The sequence below is a fragment of the Neoarius graeffei genome, chromosome 25 (genome assembly GCF_027579695.1).
Source record: "Neoarius graeffei isolate fNeoGra1 chromosome 25, fNeoGra1.pri, whole genome shotgun sequence".
NCBI classification, from domain to species: Eukaryota; Metazoa; Chordata; class Actinopteri; order Siluriformes; family Ariidae; genus Neoarius; species Neoarius graeffei.
The window spans coordinates 4850771-4870023 of NC_083593.1; the positions used below are offsets into that span (position 1 = coordinate 4850771).

The 19253-nt window shown below is 42.5% G+C and overlaps 1 protein-coding gene across 5 annotated transcripts in view; it reads right to left on the reverse strand.

The window, feature by feature from the left end:
* The window catches only part of cux1a (cut-like homeobox 1a), a 43890-nt gene extending 25024 nt beyond the window's left edge, over positions 1 to 18866 (reverse strand). For 4 of the 5 annotated variants that reach the window (XM_060909309.1, XM_060909308.1, XM_060909311.1 and 1 more), the window contains exons 1-3: positions 18749 to 18866; positions 8130 to 8240; positions 3531 to 3578 (exon numbers count right to left, since the gene is read on the reverse strand). In XM_060909309.1, coding sequence (XP_060765292.1) covers positions 3531 to 3578; positions 8130 to 8240; positions 18749 to 18817 — 228 coding nt within the window. In that variant the 5' untranslated portion in view covers positions 18818 to 18866. The remainder of the gene's footprint in view (positions 1 to 3530; positions 3579 to 8129; positions 8241 to 18748) is intronic. The other variant, XM_060909310.1, reaches the window with a different exon arrangement.
* Between the last annotated feature and the right edge of the window lie 387 nt (positions 18867 to 19253).

The window sequence follows — 19253 nt, forward strand, 5'->3', positions numbered from 1 at the left end:
CTAAACACTAAAATTTACAAATAACAAAAACATAAAACAGACAAATAGTATGATGCTGCCTAGAAATAACTGAAACGCTAATCGAGCTAGGCAGCAAATCGCTTCCCACTTCTCTTTACTTCATTTTCTCCTGTACACATTTCTGATCACATAGCAACTTTGCTTGTGTTTAAAGAGTGGTATAAATGTGTATGGCTAACAAGAGCACCTCAGTGTTCAGTTCACCCGCTGTTATTGTTTTGAAGGCAACGTCGGTATGCTCGGGGTCTTCGTATTTAATTTGCATAGATACTCGCGTTATACATCACACCTCTGGTTGTGGAACACCGGCACGCTGTGTAAAAACACACAGCCACGGCTTTATTTGGTTCACTCTAAACAACCAAAGCTGGAATATTGAGGGACTTTCTTTTGCAGAATATCTGTGTAAAATGGGCTTCTCTCTGTCTCTCTCTTGCTCACACACAAGCACACACGCACATAATTTCATGTGTGGATTCAACAGTGACCAGAGCATGATTTAATCTAATCTAATTCCCAGTAAATAATCAGCAGCCAGGGTTTGAACACTAACTGATTTCATTACTGGGAAAGAGGACGACGTCTTACTGACTATTTACAGTACACACACACACACACACACACACACACGTCGTCGCAGCACTTCAGGGTTTTATTATAACTAAAAAAGAAGTGCTGACAGGAAAAGAAAAACTTTTTGGGGGTTATTTCCTGAATATTCTGTACAGTCTGCAGATTCTTTAAGAAAAGGTAAAAAAAAAAAAAACCACTGGACCATAAAACTGCAAAATTATTTTATGCATTTTTTCCCCCGGCTTTGTATTTTTAATCTGTCTGTAAAACACATCATAAAAGAAAAATGAAAGGAGTGTTTAGTACGGTATGAAGTTTTATGTTTCAAGTGTGGATAAACAAACAAAACTGTGCAAATCTTGGTATCAAAGTGCTGACAGATGAAAACATGAAGAGAGACTCGCTTCTTTCACATTTCACACTGTCCTGTTTGTTTGGTTTTTTTGTCAACCACCAGCACGTTTTGTGTAATATATATAATCCCATGACAAGTAGTGGTTTTTGATTATAAGTGCAGCTTACAAAGTTCAAAGTAATGAAAAAAAAAATGCTAAGTGATAGCAAGTGATTTTTTTGGAGGTAAACATGGAGGACTGATGCTGCATCGGATGTGGAAAGTCGGAGCTCTGAATTATGTCATTGTTCGACATCTGTGTGTTTGAGCTACTTAGTGGAGTGAAGCCTCCATGTTTGTGTTTGGTTAGCAAGTGTATTCTCCTCATGTAGTCTGTGTGACAGATTTAATAAGATACTATACACTCACCGGCCACTTCATTAGGAACACCCATACATCCACCTACTGTTTTATGCAGTTTTATGTTTTATGCAGACAGCAGCACGATGCATAAAATCACGCAGATACAAATCAAGAGCTTCGGTTACCATTCTCAATGTTCAAACATCAGAATGGGAAAATTTCTGATCTCAAAGTGTGACTTTCACTGTGGCATGGGTGTTGGTTTGAGCCAGATGGATTCGTTTGAGTATTTCAGAAACTGCTGATCTCCTGGGGCTTTCACACAAAACAGTCTCTAGAGTTTACACAGAATGGTGCAAAAAATCCAAAAAACATCAAGTAAGCGACAATTCTGTGGGTGGAAACAAACACCTTGTTGATAGAGGAAAATGGTCAGATTGGTTCAAGCTTCTTTTGCCAGAAAGGATATAGCAACTCATATAATCACTCTTTACAACCGTGGTGAGCAGAAAAGCATCTCAGCATGCAACAGCAGAAGAACACATTGGGTTTCACTCCTGCAGCCAAGAACAAGTTCCTATTAAAGTGGCCGGTGAGTGTATCTGTATGTAAAGCTAATGTGTGTGTATCAGGGCTTTGAACCGGTTCAAGGAACGAAAACGAAAACCGGGAACTTTTTCTATTTCACATGGAACAGAAACGAAACCAGAAACTTTATTATTTTTTATGTTCCGGAACAGAAACGCTTATTAAAAATAATGGTAACCGGTTAATACTGGTTTTCATTTCGTTCCTCAAAGTTTCTGTAGCCTACAAATAAGTCATTCTTCTCCTGCGCAAGTTTCTATGACCCGCTGGGGTTCACTTCCTGTGTGACGTTCGCTGATTGAATGGAGAGAGCGGGAAGGTGGACTACTATCACTTCTCCATGTGATAATAAGTGAATTACTGAGTGTCTGAGCAAAGAAGAGCCTGAACGATGCAACCTCCCTACTGGCTGTTTGTAAAAATGTATCAGTTGTTGCCCTTCCCACGGGAATCATCGCGGGCTCGAGAGACGAGACCTGACGAGTTAGTTCGTTGGTAGCAGAACAAAATGTCTGGACACAAATCGGGTTTTCAGAAAAGGAAAGAAAATAAATGGACGGTCGAAAATACAAAAAAGGAGGCAGAAAATGCAAAACGAGTTTTAAGGTAGGACAAATGGTTACTTTTCTGAGGCAGCCCGCCGTGGCTGTAGGCTTTCAGTTGTGTCATTGAATGGTTACTTTTCTGAGGCAGCCCGCCGTGGCTGCCTGCAGGCTTATTTATTATAGCCCATTTAGTTAAAATAGTTGATCTAAAATGTTTATAGTTATAGTTATGTGATGGTTGTCCTGATTTAGACTGTTTTTTTTGGGGGGGGGGGGGTGGGGGGGGGGGTTTGCGCGATGTTGCACCCCGGTCCAGATTAGGGCAGAACCGGCCCTGGCTACATTTCAGGTGTAGTTTGTTTTATGTATGTATGTACTTGCATAGATGTGTACTTGGTCTTCCAATATGGCGCCTAACAAAATCTCGCGGCGCGGTGACGTCATGCGGTAGCCCTCTATAGGGCCTGACTAGCCTTTGGTAACACACTAAACGAATTATCTTTCATTTTTGGCACTTTTTCTGTTTGTGTAGATGGGAAGACATACTGAGAATCCAAATCACCAACATTTGAAATAATAATTGTTTTGAATTATTTCTTGTCTTATTTAATGAAGGTTGTAATAGAATTAGCCTACATTTGGCTTAAGCTGGATGAGACAGAGACATAATTTTATAGCCATTTGTTAAACAGCTGACAGGGAACGTAATTAACCGTTCCGGGAACGAAATTTTTTTGTTCTAACCGGTTCGGGAACGTCTATTTAATGGTGGAACCCAAAACCGGAAACGTTAAAATTCCGTTTCTGTTCGGAACGAACCAATAGGAAAAAAATTCTGGTTCAAAGCCCTGGTGTGTATATACAGTATTACTCATTTAAAGGTAAGGAGTGTTGCTGTGTTTACTGCTCATACTCTGCTTATTTGACGTCATTTGCTGAACTTGGACTTTAAAAACCATCCCAAACTCCTGAGCAGGAATTCCGAGCTGAGGCGGCATTTTCTTTGGGTTTTTTTTTTCCCTTTGGTTGGAAGTCGGGAATTACAAGTCTTTTATAAAGCATGCTGTCTACAGAGGAATAAAGAGAAGAAGAGTCAGATGTCTTACCTCAGATTGGAATCCCTTTAATAATGGAGTGATGTGTTCATGTAAATCCTGCAACACACACACACACACACACACAGCATGATGATGACTTTGAGATGTTAAATCTGTAATTAATTGTATGCCCCACAGCCCCTGCACCAGATTTAATCACCATATTTAACTCTAACTTGTTCACACACCCTGATCGGTGATTTTCTGTGACAGCCAATCAAATCTCCTGATGTAGTGATGTCACTAAGTGTACTAACGGTAAATAATCGTTACGACATTATTCTAATTTTGTGCTGCTCAGACACTCCTGGATTCTGTTGAACCGATTTCAGCCAATCGCACTGGACAACTTGGAAACGTCTACATATTAGGACACGCCCACTTTTTTAGGACATTTGAAAATACAGCCAAAAGCAGATCGTACAGACTGTGATCTCGTCTCGTCTTCTTCCGCTTTATCCGGGACCGGGTCGCGGAGGCAACAGTCTAAGCATGGAAGCCCAAACTTCCCTTTCCCCAGACACCTCGGCCAGCTCCTCGGGAAGAACACCGAGGCGTTCCCAGGCCAGCCGAGAGACATAGTCCCTCCAGCGTGTCCTGGGTCTTCCCCGGGGCCTCCTCCCGGGGGGACATGCCTGGAACACCTCCCCAGGGAGGCATCCAGGAGGCATCCGAAAAAGATGCCCGAGCCACCTCAGCTGGTTCCTCTCGATGTGGAGGAGCAGCGGCTCTACTCCGAGCTCCTCCCGAGTGACTGTGCTTCTCACCCTATCTTTAAGGGAGCGCCCAGCCACCCTGCGAAGGAAACTCATTTCGGCCGCTTGTATCCGCGATCTTGTTCTTTCGGTCATTACCCAAAGCTCATGACCATAGGTGAGAGTCGGAACGTAGATCGACCGGTAAATTGAGAGCTTCGCCTTTTGGCTCAGCTCCTTCTTCACCACGACGGACCGGTAAAGCGACCGCATCACTGCGGAGGCTGCACCGATCCGCCTGTCGATCTCACGCTCCATCCTTCCCTCACTCGTGAACAAGATCCCGAGATACTTAAACTCCTCCACTTGAGGCAGGACTTCTCCACCAACCTGAAGAGGGCAAGCCACCCTTTTCCGGTCGAGAACCATGGCCTCGGACTTGGAGGTGCTGATTCTCATCCCAGCCGCTTCACACTCGACTGCAAACCACCCCAGTGCATGCTGGAGGTCCTGGTTTGAAGAAGCCAATAGGACAACATCATCCGCAAAAAGCAGAGATGAAATCCTGTGGTTCCCAAACAGGATTCCTTCCGGCCCCTGGCTGCACCTAGAAATTCTGTCCATAAAAATTATGAACAGAACCGGTGACAAAGGGCAGCCCTGCCGGAGTCCAACATGCACTGGGAACAGGTCTGACTTACTGCCGGCAATGCGAACCAGACTCTTGCTCCGTTCGTACAGGGACCGGACAGCCCTTAGCAAAGAGCCCCGAACCCCATACTCCTGAAGCACCCCCCACAGAATACCACGGGGGACATGGTCGAATGCCTTCTCCAGATCCACAAAGCACATATGGACTGGTTGGGCAAATTCCCATGAACCCTCGAGCACCCTATGAGCTGGTCCAGTGTTCCGCGACCAGGACGAAAACCGCATTGTTCCTCCTGGATCCGAGGTTCGACTATCGGTCGAATTATCCTCTCCAGTACCCTGGAGTAAACCTTCCCTGGGAGGCTGAGAAGTGTGATTCCCCTATAATTGGAGCACACTCTCCGGTCCCCTTTCTCAAAAAGAGGGACCACCACCCCAGTCTGCCACTCCAGAGGCACTGTCCCCGACCGCCACGCGATGTTGCAGAGGCATGTCAACCAAGACAGCCCCACAACATCCAGAGACTTGAGATACTCAGAGCGGATCTCATCCAACCCCGGTGCCTTGCCACCGAGGAGCTTGCAAACCACCTCAGTGACTTCGGCTTGGGTAATGGACGAGTCCACCTCTGAGTCATCAGCCTCAGTCTCCTCAGTGGAAGACATGACGGTGGGATTGAGGAGATCCTCAAAGTATTCCTTCCACCGCTCGACAATGTCTTCAGTCGAGGTCAACAGCTCCCCACCCGCACTGTAAACAGTGTTGGCAGAGTACTGCTTCCCCCTCCTGAGGCACCGGACGGTTTGCCAGAATTTCTTCAAGGCCGACCGATAGTCCTTCTCCATGGCCTCCCCGAACTCCTCCCAGTTCTGAGTTTTTGCCTCCGCAACTGCCCGAGCTGCAGCACGCCTGGCCTGCCGATACCCGTCAGCTGCCTCAGGAGTCCCAGAGGTCAACATGGCCCGATAGGACTCCTTCTTCAGCTTGACGGCATCCCTTACTTCCGGTGTCCACCACCGGGTTCGGGGATTGCCGCCACGACAGGCACCGGAGACCTTGCGTCCACAGCTCCGAACAGCTGCATCCACAATGGAGGTAGAGAACATGGTCCACTCAGACTCAATGTCCCCCGTCTCCCTCGGAAGCTGGGAAAAGCTCTCCCGGAGGTGGGAGTTAAAGACCTCCCCGACAGAGTGCTCGGCCAGACGTTCCCAGCAGACCCTCACCATACGTTTGGGCCTGCCAGGTCTGTCCAGCTTCCTCCTCCGCCAGTGGATCCAACTCACCATCAGGTGGTGATCAGTTGACAGCTCAGCCCCTCTCTTCACCCGAGTGTCCAAGATATAGGGCCAGAGATCAGATGAAACAACAACAAAGTCTATCATCGACCTCCGACCTAAGGTGTCCTGGTGCCACGTGCACTTATGGACACCCCTATGCTCGAACATGGTGTTTGTTATGGACAAACCGTGACTAGCACAGAAGTCCAATAACAAAACACCACTCGGGTTCAGATCGGGGAGGCCGTTCCTCCCAACCACGCCCCTCCAGGTGTCACTGTCGTCGCCCACGTGAGCATTGAAGTCCCCCAGTAGCACAATGGAGTCCCCAGTCTGAGCACCCCTCAGTACCTCTCCCAGGGACTCCAAGAAGGCCGGATACTCTACACTGCTATTCGGCCCGTAGGCACAAACAACAGCAAGAGCCCTCTCCCCAATCCGAAGGCGCAGAGAGGCGACCCTCTCGTTCACTGGGTAAACTCCAACACAGACTGTGATAAACAGGAAATTATTTTGCTTTGAAATGTTTCTAGTTGGGAGAAAAAACTGGGCATCTTCTCACATCTCATCACACACACACACACACACACACACACACACACACACACACACACACACACACACTCTCATTAAGGTAACTTTCCAGGCTGCTTCGTCAGCAGTAAAGTTTCCACCCACGGTGTTTTCATGGATCTCGGTGCTCACACCACGGGAGTAACGGCTTATTGAGCTCGGACATAAATTCAGAGCGCTGTAACTGGAACAGGAAGCTGATTTATTGCAGCACCGCAGACACAAAAACCCAACTTTTTTCCATTTATTCATCCTCATGAGGAATTCACAGGAGGGAGGAGGAGAGCAGGAACAGTGCAGCCATGATGTGAAAGATAAACAGGTCTAAGGGGAATTACAGGGATTTCACCTTCTGCCTGATGTCATGGCTGATGCATCGATGATGCGAACACTGAACACTCGACCTGTTTGTGTGTGTGTGTGTGTGTGTGTGTACTGGACTGTGATAAGAACAGAATGTAAATCAGCGAGTTAGATCACGTACAAGTCATTTATGTTCAAAGCTGCATTGCAGTGTGTTCTGTTTCAGAACAACACAAACGATTATTTAGTAAACACATGACTAGCCTCGTGACTGTGTTATCTTTTTTACATGAGTGGACTGGAAATGAGTGAACATTGCAAGCTAACAGGAAATGCTAATGTTTATTCCTTCACATGCTTCAGCTCTATAAAGAAGAAAAGAATCACAACAATGAGAAAAAAATTAACTTGTAAATAAAAAACTCAAAACACATCATGTGACATCTATGACGTGAGAAATTTATCGATTAGAAATCTCACTAGTTATGAGAGATATTAGCTAGCTTGCTGCTGCTTTAAATTAAACAGTATAATAGTTTGCCAAGCATTAGGCAACTATTACACAGCTAGCAAACTTGCCTATAAGTTTTAAAAGTTTAGAATATTGGCTAATTCTGGCTAATTTGCCAAGTCATCAGTAGCTCATTTGTTAAGAAGCAGCTTCTTTAGATTTCTGTGTCCAAAAATATTCAGCCATAACACCACAATTCTGTGCATTAAAGTGTTAAAATAGCACAAAGTGGATAAATTCTGACGTTAACGTCAAAATGTTAGCTAACATACAGTGAATTCAGCTAGTTAGATGAATTACATGCGAAAACATTTAGCCTTAAATTGTTTTTTCTAGCTAATGCAGATATTGTTCAAATTACACACAATGTCTCTGTCTCCTTCTTTCTCCCTCCCTCTTTCCTTCCATCTCTCACCTTCTATTTCCCTCTTTCCTTCTTTAATTGTCTCTCTGTCTCCTTCTCCCTTTCTTTCTGTCTCCCTTTCCTTCTTTCTTTCTGACTCTGTCTCTTTCTTTCTTTCTGTTACTGTCTCATGCTTTCTTTCTTTCTGTCTCTCCCTCTTTCTCCCTCCTTTTTTCCTTCTCTCTCTCTCACCTCCGGTGTGTGTTTCTTGAGCTCGTTGCTCTGGTCGATGAGTTTTTTTCGTGTTTGTTCGTTCTCATGCTGTGTGCTGGCGAGAGCGTTGGCGGCGACGTCCAGGTCTTTCTGTAGTACACACACACACACACACACACACACACACACACACACACAGGTTACACCTGCTGATCTTGACTCAGACATGATGTTAAATTTGAGGCTTTGAGCTTCTATCACCAAGTGGATTTATAATATATTTATAAAATACTGAATGTAGATCAGAGACTTTCCTGATTTGACTACACACACACACACACACATACATTGCCAGACCTTTGCTAAGTGTGTGCAAGTGAGTCTGCACTAGCCTTCAGTACTCACACAAGCCGTCCAACTCAGAGATTAACATCTCAAACAAAGCAGCTCTGATATAAACACAGACATTATTAATCACACACACACACTGATAAAGAACTTAGACACAATGGAGTAAAAATAAACTAGTGCGCGCACACACACAAACACACAGAGGAAGTCAGACTGAGGTGTTTAAGTCAAGTGAAAAATGGAAATATTTAGATATTCCAAAGTAAACTGTCATTGTGGTTTTTTGGGGTTTTTTTTTACTGTAATTTACTTTGTTATAAATCTGTCTGAAATATTTGGAGACTGTTGTCATTGTATTGCTGTGTTTAGTCACTGTATTGTTAAAAAATGCCTGCGTTACCGTACCCTTTCACTATGTGACTTGCGAGCAGTTTGTGTTTGCAGAGGAGAAGCTTCATGAGCACGCTATGTCTAATCCTATGTCATGAAAAGCACAAACTTAACATGCTACACTTAAAGCAGATACGCGGAACCTTTATTTTTAAATACATTTCGGAGTGGATGGTATCTCCATCCTTGACTCTTGTGTGCTGCATAAATGGGAATTTAAAAAATATATTTTTGAGAATTAAAATCGACCGCAAAATTGGCATTGGAGCTGCCCCGCTGAGCCACCCAGCCCTGAGTGCGTGATGTCACAGCGGGAACCGGTTTTAAGGCCGAGGCCTTTTACAGCTATAGACCAAAGTCATATAAATAAAAATTTATGGTGAAAGTAAGAAATACCGTTACCGACTTACTCAACTAAAACTGATTTGACTTCATTGATTGTGGCAGGCCCGGCGCCAGGAACAGTTTACTAAGGGGGCAATTAGAAATCGCAAGGGGGCAAATATTTTTCATATAGTGTGTAGTAGTGATGGCGGTCTGACAACGTGTTTCAAACAATTAACTGCGCCAACCACAAAACCACGGCCCCGAAGGTTGCTTTAGTCCGGGAAAATCATGTGGCATATTACCAGGGCAGTTGCGCTTTATCAGCCCCCGTGCCCACCTGTTAACCCACCCCTCCAATTTTCTCACAAACACGCATTACAACCGGAAAGATGCCAAACATAAAACAACACACACAAACCTACAGGCAAGTCCTTTACATTTAAAATACATACAAATAGCTCCGCGGCATGAAAACAAAACGTCAATGCAAGTCTAAGGTACTTGGCTCGGCGGCCAAAATCATAATTTAAAAAAAATCAACAGACCCCGCGGCTGCACCAGTAATAGCCTTCCTGACTTGCACCGAGTCAACGCTAACCACTTAATCCGCGATCCCAGTTTAGGCGTGTAGGGGACTAAACACTGTGAAGTGATGAATTTTCACCCCCGCTGCATGGGGGGTGACGTCAACGACACATATTCTTACGCTATTTGCGCACAAAGCGGACCATATATGAACACATACACCGACATAAACGGAGATAAACTTAGCCTACAAAGAAAGAAAATGGATTCACAATATTGTGATTGAATTCGTTTAATTCAGTGGGGGAAAGACTACTCCCGTAAACTGACTGCATATTGCAGGATATTGCAGAGACAGTGCACTTGTAAGTGTGCATGTAAAACCCCCGCCCGCCCGCACGACCCCTCCCCTTGTCCTTATCACAGGTCTGTGTGAGCGCGGCTGTCAGCATTTCACACACACACCCACAATAACTAGTCCCCAGTTAGGATTGATACATATGTCTAAAACAGGTGATTTATGTGAAATATATTTTTGTGCAATGCGCAACCACTTAATATTTCGTATTTGAAAATGCAAATTATTAATATGTCTATAATACATTATATTTTCATAAGAAAACAATTAAGTGATCTGAGTCTCCGTTGAGGGGGCGGGGCTGTAGCCACGAGGGGGCGACGCCCCCTTTCGCCCCCCCACGGCGCCGGGCCTGGATTGTGGGTTGAGTCTCATTAAAACAGGATGGGTGTTATAACTTATGCAACATACTGCACATGTACATGCATGCATTTTCACTGATAAAACATAAACAGCTAATTAAATAATCAGATGAACTGAGACAATCACATTCTGAAGCAAATTAAATAATCTTATACCAGTAACTTAAACACACAATACAAGTTACATGGATTAATCTCAATGCAGGTAAACAACGAGTGTTGTTGTTTTGTATCCAAATGAGAGTCGGAGCTTACCCGTCTGTGTTCTCACTTCTTGAAGGCCAACCTTGTGGCCGATTGTTTTGAAACAATCTGACTTTCAGTTGTTCGTTCAGTTCTCCATTCATTCTCTTCTTCCACGTAAGAGCGAGATATTGCTGCTGAGGCAAGCATATCCAGCGGAGAAATCAGATGGCTGGTCCACTCATTCTCCATTTTCTCCATACTGAGTACTCCGCCATTACTGCTTGGCTCAGGCATTTACTAAAACCCGGGACGGGATGTCACCAGTTTTAGCTACAACTGCGGGGAGGTCACTGCCAGAGCGGTAATATGTCCCATCATGTCCCGTTCCGTCCCGGGTTTTAGCAATAACCCTCGGCTCAGGAGAACTGGTGCAACTGAACTTACTTTCCTTTTCTTGTAGTTTTCTTTTCCTTTAATTGTTGTTACTGCACCCTCTTTCAATGCGGGCTTATAGCCAACACTCCTCAACAGATCAGAGGTCTCGTACGAGTCTTAAGTAAAATGTGCAGAGCAGAGGAGAGACCACTTCGTAGGCACCCAATGTGCCCGTGAACTCCTCACAAAACACGTCCAAATCTTTGCAGTTTGAACATCCTTGGGCCATGAATGCAACGTAAATCCACCTTCTGTCGTGTTGCTGCACTGACCAGCAACACATCTATGTGGCATGGTGATAAATTAGCTCAAAATGGAAGCTCAAAGTTGCAGTCAGCTCTGTGTTTTAGTATAGCGGAAGTGGCGATGAGACCAATAGCCTTCCTGTGGTGACGTCACAGATGTCAAGGTCATTCGCTCAGACCGCTACCTATATGAATCATTTTAATCATAAAAATTACTATATTAGATTTACTGTTAAAGCTTAAAACTATTCCTGTGCCATTCTTGAGGTCTCAAGGCATTTATAAACAAAAAGTGAGGCCATGGTTCTGCATATCTCCTTTAATATGTTACAAAACAGCAGTCAAATCATTTCCATATCCATCTTATTTAAAGAGGTCACAGTAGTGGTGGTGCATAAAGTAACATTCAAGTTATCTGTATTCATGTTCATATTCATATTATTCTTTATCATCTTATCTGTCTTTTTTTGTACATTAGGAAAAGCTTCCTGAAGGTTTCCATGACAGATTTATTAATAAAACTGCAGAAGGAATAATAATCAGACTCAGATAATTAATTCAACTAAAAAAAAATTGTCCTTGAGAGGGTGGAGGTCACTCACAACACACACACACACACACACACACACACACACACACACACACACTCCAACACGGACCTTCACACACATAATTAAACACTGTGTGTTTACACACTCCTTTGGCAGACACACAAGCTGAAGGACACAAACACAGAAACCCTCTGAATACTATCGCCTGATCAGAGCAGGCGTTCAGTGTAAGTTAGCATCTTTAGTTTAGCCCTGAAGCTACGATGCTAATGTAGTCACCCAAAGTGTTTCATGAAAGGGACAAAGGATTAAAAACGGCAAGAAGCCAAATATAACCACACGCCGAGTGGAGGAAGAGAGAAACACAGAGTCAGCAAAACATTACTGCAACTGCTGAGAGGAAAGACATGAAATTTCTCATACACACACACACACACACACACACACACACTGACCTCATACACTCACTGTCCCTGCAACAATTACAAGAAAATAACAAAGATAATAGTAATATACAATAATAATAATAAAAATAACAATTGTAATAACAGTAATAATAACAATAGTAATAATTACAGTGATATGTATGATAATAACCGTAATAACAGTGATATGTATGATAATAAAAATACTATAAATGATAATAACAGTAATATATGGTAATAACAGTACTATGACTGATATTAACAGTAATAACAGTAATGTGAATTATAATAACATTAATAACAGTAATATGTATGATAATAACAGTACTATGAATGACAATAGCAATAACAGTATGATAATAACAGTAGTATGATAACAGTAGTATGACTGATATTAACAGTAATAACAGTAATGTGAATTATAATAACATTAATAACAGCGTATGATAATAACAGTACTATGAATGATAATAAGAGTAATAACAGTGCTATGTATGATAACAGTAATAACAGTGATATGTACGATAACAGTAATTTTCTTTTTTTTAATTTTTAAATTTTTTTTTTTTTTTGCAAACTCCTGTTTATAAGGCTTACCGGTGGTGTACATCTTGTGGTAAACCCTGTGTATTTACTCTGGTGAAGTCGTTTCCTGATTCTTGACTTTGACACAGATTCCCTGACCTCCTGGAGGGTGTTCTTCATCTGGTCATGTCTTGCGAAGGGGATTTTCTTCACCAGGGAAAGAATTCTTCTGACATCCACCACAGCTGTTTTCTGTGGTCTTCCGGACCGTTTGGTGTTCCTGAGCACACCAGTGCCTTCTTTCTTTTCAAAAATGTACCAAAGAGTTGATTTGGTCACAGCTAATGGTTTTGCGATCTTTTGGATGGGTTTGTTTTGGTTTTTGAGCCTAATGGCAGCTTGTGTCTCTGGCCGTGACGGCGCTTTGTACTGACTTCATATTCAGTGTTCACTGCAACAGGTTCCAAATGCAAATATGACACCTGAATCAACTCTAGACCATTTTATCTGCTCACTGGAAGTGAAATAATGTGGGGAATAACAAACACCTGGCTATTTGGTGCCTTAAAAAGGTGATGAGCCACATATAAAAAGGGCTGTAATTCCAGTCTGAATGTAAAAACCCTCAAATTAAATACAAATATTCATTCTTTCTCCAGTACACTGTCGTACACAGATAAAATGACAATAACTCTGTTAGTGTCCAAATATTTATTCTAATAATAAATGTTGTGCAGCAGAAAGTATTGCCACCCCCCCCATACAGGTCCTCAGCATCTTTCATTTATTCAGTGTTGAAACCAGGAAACACAAAATTACAGAACAAGGCACTCGTGGATACATGACCCAGAAACAATAGTCTCAGATGTACAGACATGAAGATAAGGCAGATGATGAGACAAGATGATGAGATGATCAGATGATAAGGCTTCACAAAGACACTCAGACACACGATGCCATGAGCAACAAAAAAATTTAAAAACTAACACAAAACAGCCAAACACAATCAGATACCAAACCAGGACTAGAACAAAAAAAAAATGTGCTGGTTGTCATAGAAACGTGAAGCAATCACAGTAATGTAATGAGGAACACCCCCCCAAACTACAATGTCCTACAGCCAATCAGACACTGAAGGACAAGGGATGATTAGCACACTGTACATGGACAAAATGTGAGCTTTAGTCTCTAACTGAACATCTACAAAGTAAGCAACAAGGCAGAAGTTTGTTCTCAAGCATGAACCATAACACACACACAGCACCTGGACATTGTCACATCTCTAATAATCCCCGTTTCAGACAAAAAATGGAAAGTTCAGCCAGAGTGTCATGAACACACACACACACACACACACACACACACACACACACACACACACACACATAATGGAGTGAGTACTCACTTAACAGAACATGTGGTTTGAGTCAGAGATGATAGTCCATTAGCTGATCAGCTAATTAGCAGTTAGCAGTAAAGGCTAGCACACTCCATAAATCAGCGATCAGATAAAACATGAGAGAACACAGAGAAAGACACGCCCTAATTAGACTCTTCTGTGATTATTAATACAGTACAGATACAAAAGTCCTGAGTGTCGTCCTGACACTGATCCGATACTGATGTCGTCGTGGTAACCAAATAACTTGAGAGATGTTAAACTGTAGGACTGTCTCTCTCCCTCTGTGTGTCTGTTTCGCTTGCTTTCTCCCTCTCCTGAATCTGTCTGTCTCTCTCTCTGTCTCTCCCCCACTGTCTCTGTCTATCTATCTCCCTCTGTCTCTCTCTCTGTCTGAATCTGTCTGTCTGTCTCTCCCCCTCTGTCTGTCTCTCTCTCCCCCTGTCTGAACATATCTATCTATCTATCTATCTATCTATCTATCTATCTATCTATCTATCTATCTATCTATCTATGTCTGAATCTGTCTGTCTGTCTCTCTCTCCCCCCTATCTGAATCTGTCTGTCTGTCTGTCTGTCTGTCTGTCTGTATCTATCTATCTATCTATCTATCTATCTATCTATCTATCTATCTATCTATCTATCTATCTATCTATCTATCTATCACTCTCTCTCCCTCTGTGTCTGTCTTGTTCTCTCCCCCTGTCTCTGTCTCTCTCTCCCTCTGTCTGTCTGTCTGTCTGTCTGTCTGTCTGTCTGTCTTTCCCCCTCTGCCTGTCTGTCTCTCTCTCTCTCTCTCTCCCTTTCCCTCTGTCCATCTCTGTCTCTCTGAGTGTTTCCAGATGTGTGTGAATAAATCGGTGCTTTGGGATTTCTGTCTGTCTGACAGGGTAATGACATACCACAGAGTGTGTAACACACACGTGTATGGGTCAGACTGAAAACATGCTGAGGAAGGTTTTTCAGAAATCACTCACTAACATACTGAAAATGTGTACACACACACACACACACACAGGGAGAGAGAGAGAGTGAGAGAGAGAGAGAGCGAGAGAGAGACCGGTAATTCCTCATGTCCCCTTCTCCATCTGTATTTGAAATGGACATTTAATTATGCAGCTGCTGTCTGCGGTCTCGCTAAGCTCTGTGTGTGTGTGTGTGTGTGTGTGTGTGTGTGTGTGTGTGTGTGTGTGTGTGTGTGTGTGTAGATACATAAAGAAACTCTTGTCCTAGTTGTCTTTTAAGTCTGCATTAAAGTAGCAGCAGAAACCCACCCAAACACACACCTTAGCAATTTTATCTCCCAAGTGAGTGTTAATAACCAATTACATGATATCTCAATACGTAGTGCACATTATTATGATTATGATGATGTTGATGATGATGATGATGATGATGATTATTACACACACTTAAAAACATCCTCACTCCCCCTGTGTCCGAATCAGGTGTAGGCTCCCTAGGTAGGGTACACAGCCTATTCCGGCTGCCCATCACAAATGTCACACTATATCACAAAAGAAATAAATTACTTTGTGTCTGTGTGTGTGTTTACACTAAAAAATAAAGCAGTTCAATGTCAATGAACTTCAGGTCTGAACAAGACGAGCGACTTTATATCTAGATGAAGGACAGAAGGACTTGCGTCACACTCTAATCTTTGTTCATGGTATGTACGCGCGCGCGCGCACACACACACACACAGGTAAAAGTTAGAGAGGTGAAATAAACACACAGTCATTCGGCCATTCTGGGTGTGTCACAAATATCTCTCTCTCTCTCTCTCTCTCTCTCACACACACACACACACACACACACACACACACAATTTACTTTCTAGGTCATGTATATATGCTGTGTTTACACATCACAGTGCATTATGGGTATTCTCTATCATCTGGAGAATTATTTTGAACACATATCTGTGTGTTAATGTCAGAGAAGTGTTTGATCAAGGTGGAGGCAGCGGTTAGACACCCCCCCACCCCACACACACCCACCCACACACACTGAGCTACAGTAAATAAAATAACATCATCACACAGACCACCGTGAGAGTGAGTGAAATGAAACACAGCCCTAAAATAAAGCTCACGTGATTGCAGCACACGCCTCCGAGACACACTGACCGCATGAGAAGAAGGGCCGATGCGGGTGGTCTCATAAAGCGCACTCCAGACTCCTCTAATCCCACATAATTACAGCGAGACGGAAACATGGACGCCTGAACTGGGGGTCTCTTAGTGGAGGGAGCGAGTGAGGAACAGCGAAGGGATTGGAAGATGCTTTGTTCTGGTTTAGTGTGACAGAAGGACATGTTACAACATAAACACTGTGACATCACACATGCTGACACAACATGAAGAAAGTTCTGTCTTTGGGGGAATAAATATTAGAAATGTTTGAAGATGGATTAGGTGTCTAATATTTTGCGATTCATTAAAATACGTTTTACACTTTCCTGAAATGCTGCAGTGTAGTTCAGCAATAAAACAAACATTTTGCCGTCCATCTAATCACGCTAAACACACTCAAATCTCATACTTATGCACTATTCTAGAACATTACTGAGCATGAATACTCACCGGGTTTCCTGTTACACTGAGTGTTTGAATTGTACAAACCTCTCAGGTCACCTTCAGTCCTACTGAAATCTTTGTTCTGTGTCTCAGCCTTCTAGGTTTTCTTGCTTAGTAAAAATTTTTGATTGTAAGGTCAGAGTTTAAGATTCGAAACGAAGCTCATGACGACAATCAAAACGACGGTGTAAAGTTTTAAGACAGACACAGAGCTCATCACTGTGCATAAAAAATTAAAAACAATAAGATAAAATAAAACCCTAACTTAGCAATGCTGACATGACTCGCTTATGTTTGTAAATAAAATTATCAAATGATTCTCATATTAATGCTATTCATTACATGCACAAGCTAATATCTGTGACGCTAATATCTTTTAAAACTATAAGGAATATTATGCAACAGTCAGTTCCAGTCCACTAATATGATTGGACGAGTGATGATCCAAGAGTGCTGATATTTCACAATAACCGCACTGAGATGTTTCACTCCGCTTGTCCATGTAAAATTCCACTTCCTAATTTGAAATGGTTACTACGGTCGTGTTAGTTACTTCAGCAGTAAACATAGCAAGCAATACTTTTCATGAATATATCTTTTGGCTTAAAATGTGAAAGCTCATCAAATGAAGGTGAAAAGGAAGAAGAGACACTGATTTTACCAGAAGCACCTTTAACAGGAATGTAAGAATTCATGTGCGCGAGCTAGCCAGATAGCTAACGTGCTATAAAATGAGCGTGGCTTCTTCGGGCTCTATTTATACTCACGGAGCAAAAATAACCAGAACATTTCTCCACATTGTGTCCAAAATGCCACTTACTCAATACTGATTTCTTGTTTATTGAATTGTTATGTAAAAGCGATATCACACTCGAGGTCATGCTGCTGTACTGAATACGATTAGCTGCGACCGAACCATAGCCGTGCTGATAGTCAGTACAACAGCACGAGCTCGAGTCTGATATCGCTTAAATACTGAACGAATAATGTCTCTAATGATGTGAGTGTTCAAGGAGCTCACAGTAAACTGCATCCATCATATCTGTGGTCAGTGCAGCTCCATGAACTTGAACTACAAACATCAACGTAGTGACAAGAAATGGTTGATTTATTTATTATTTACTCAGGCGTGGGTTAAAAGTGCAGCATCAGCTGTGAATCAGTGTTTCAGATTCATGAAGCAACAGCATTTAAGATTTTAACATTTAATAATTAACAAACTTTTCTGGAAAAAATAATTATTAATCGACAAAACAGCCGCACTGCTTTCATATACTTCTCTCTCTCACACACACACACACACAATTATTAAATGTATGTTTTAAAAAATCACAGGCCTAATCGTTTAATATAAACAACAACAACAACAACAACAACAATCTTTGATATCGCACCTTTCTCATACCCAAAATGAACAATGTCATATTAAAAATCTACATGCATAAAATAAACAATAAATATCTCAATAATTTAATATTCAAATGTCAACAATGAAATGAAATGAGATATTTTTAAAATGCTGTCATTCACTCAGCGAGATTTTAAAAGGTTTCTAAGAACAGCTCCAAATTCACCCCCCAGTGACTACAAACACTTCATCATGAGCCCGTGTGTGTGTGTGTGTGTGTGTGTGGTTAAATTCAACCAGCTCATTTATAAAGTTAATGAAATCAAGCAGACAAACAAACAAACACCGTTTTAAAGAAAACATGTATTTCGTTCTCAGGTCTCTTAGTCACGTGATGTCTGACTCATTGATTGATTGGTTGGTTGATTGATTGATTGATTGGTTGATTGATTGGCAATGAACTGATTATACAGAGATAAAAAGTCGGCGTTTTTGGAGAACTAAAGAAACTCAAACACACACACACACGTACGCGCGCGCACACACACACAGGAGCGCAAGCCGTCGCGTGATTCCTCTTCAACAACAACAACAGCAATAACGTGGAATAAACAAACAAGCAAAGAGTGAAATAATAGTCGCGCGCACTCACCTGCAGCTGCTGAAGATCAAAGCGCTTCCACCGCTGACACATCGATCCAGCGCGCGCCGCCGCCGCCATCTTCCCTCATAATGAACCCAATGAGACAGAGAGAGAGAGAGAGAGAGAGAGAGAGAGAGAGAGAGAGAGAGTGTAATTCGGGGTGAAAAGTGGGAAGGAGCGCGTGCAAAAACACGGAGCGGAGCAGGAAGCGCGAGCGGTCACTTATAATTAATAAACGCTTATAATTAATCTATTATACAGTCATATGCAGAGTGTTCCTGTCACAGAAGCCTGAAAGCATTACTGTCTTCACGTTTTACATCTTATTTATTCGAATATTAGATGTTTTTGGATAATTATGAATGAGAAAGCATCATAATTGCTGGACTTTAAATTGAAATGAGGGAGCAGCGCCATCTAGCGGTACAAACACACACACCGGCACTACAGAGGCTCGCGCGCACAGGTTTGAAGAGAAAATTAAATAGTTTTAGCGTAATAAATATGACCTGGC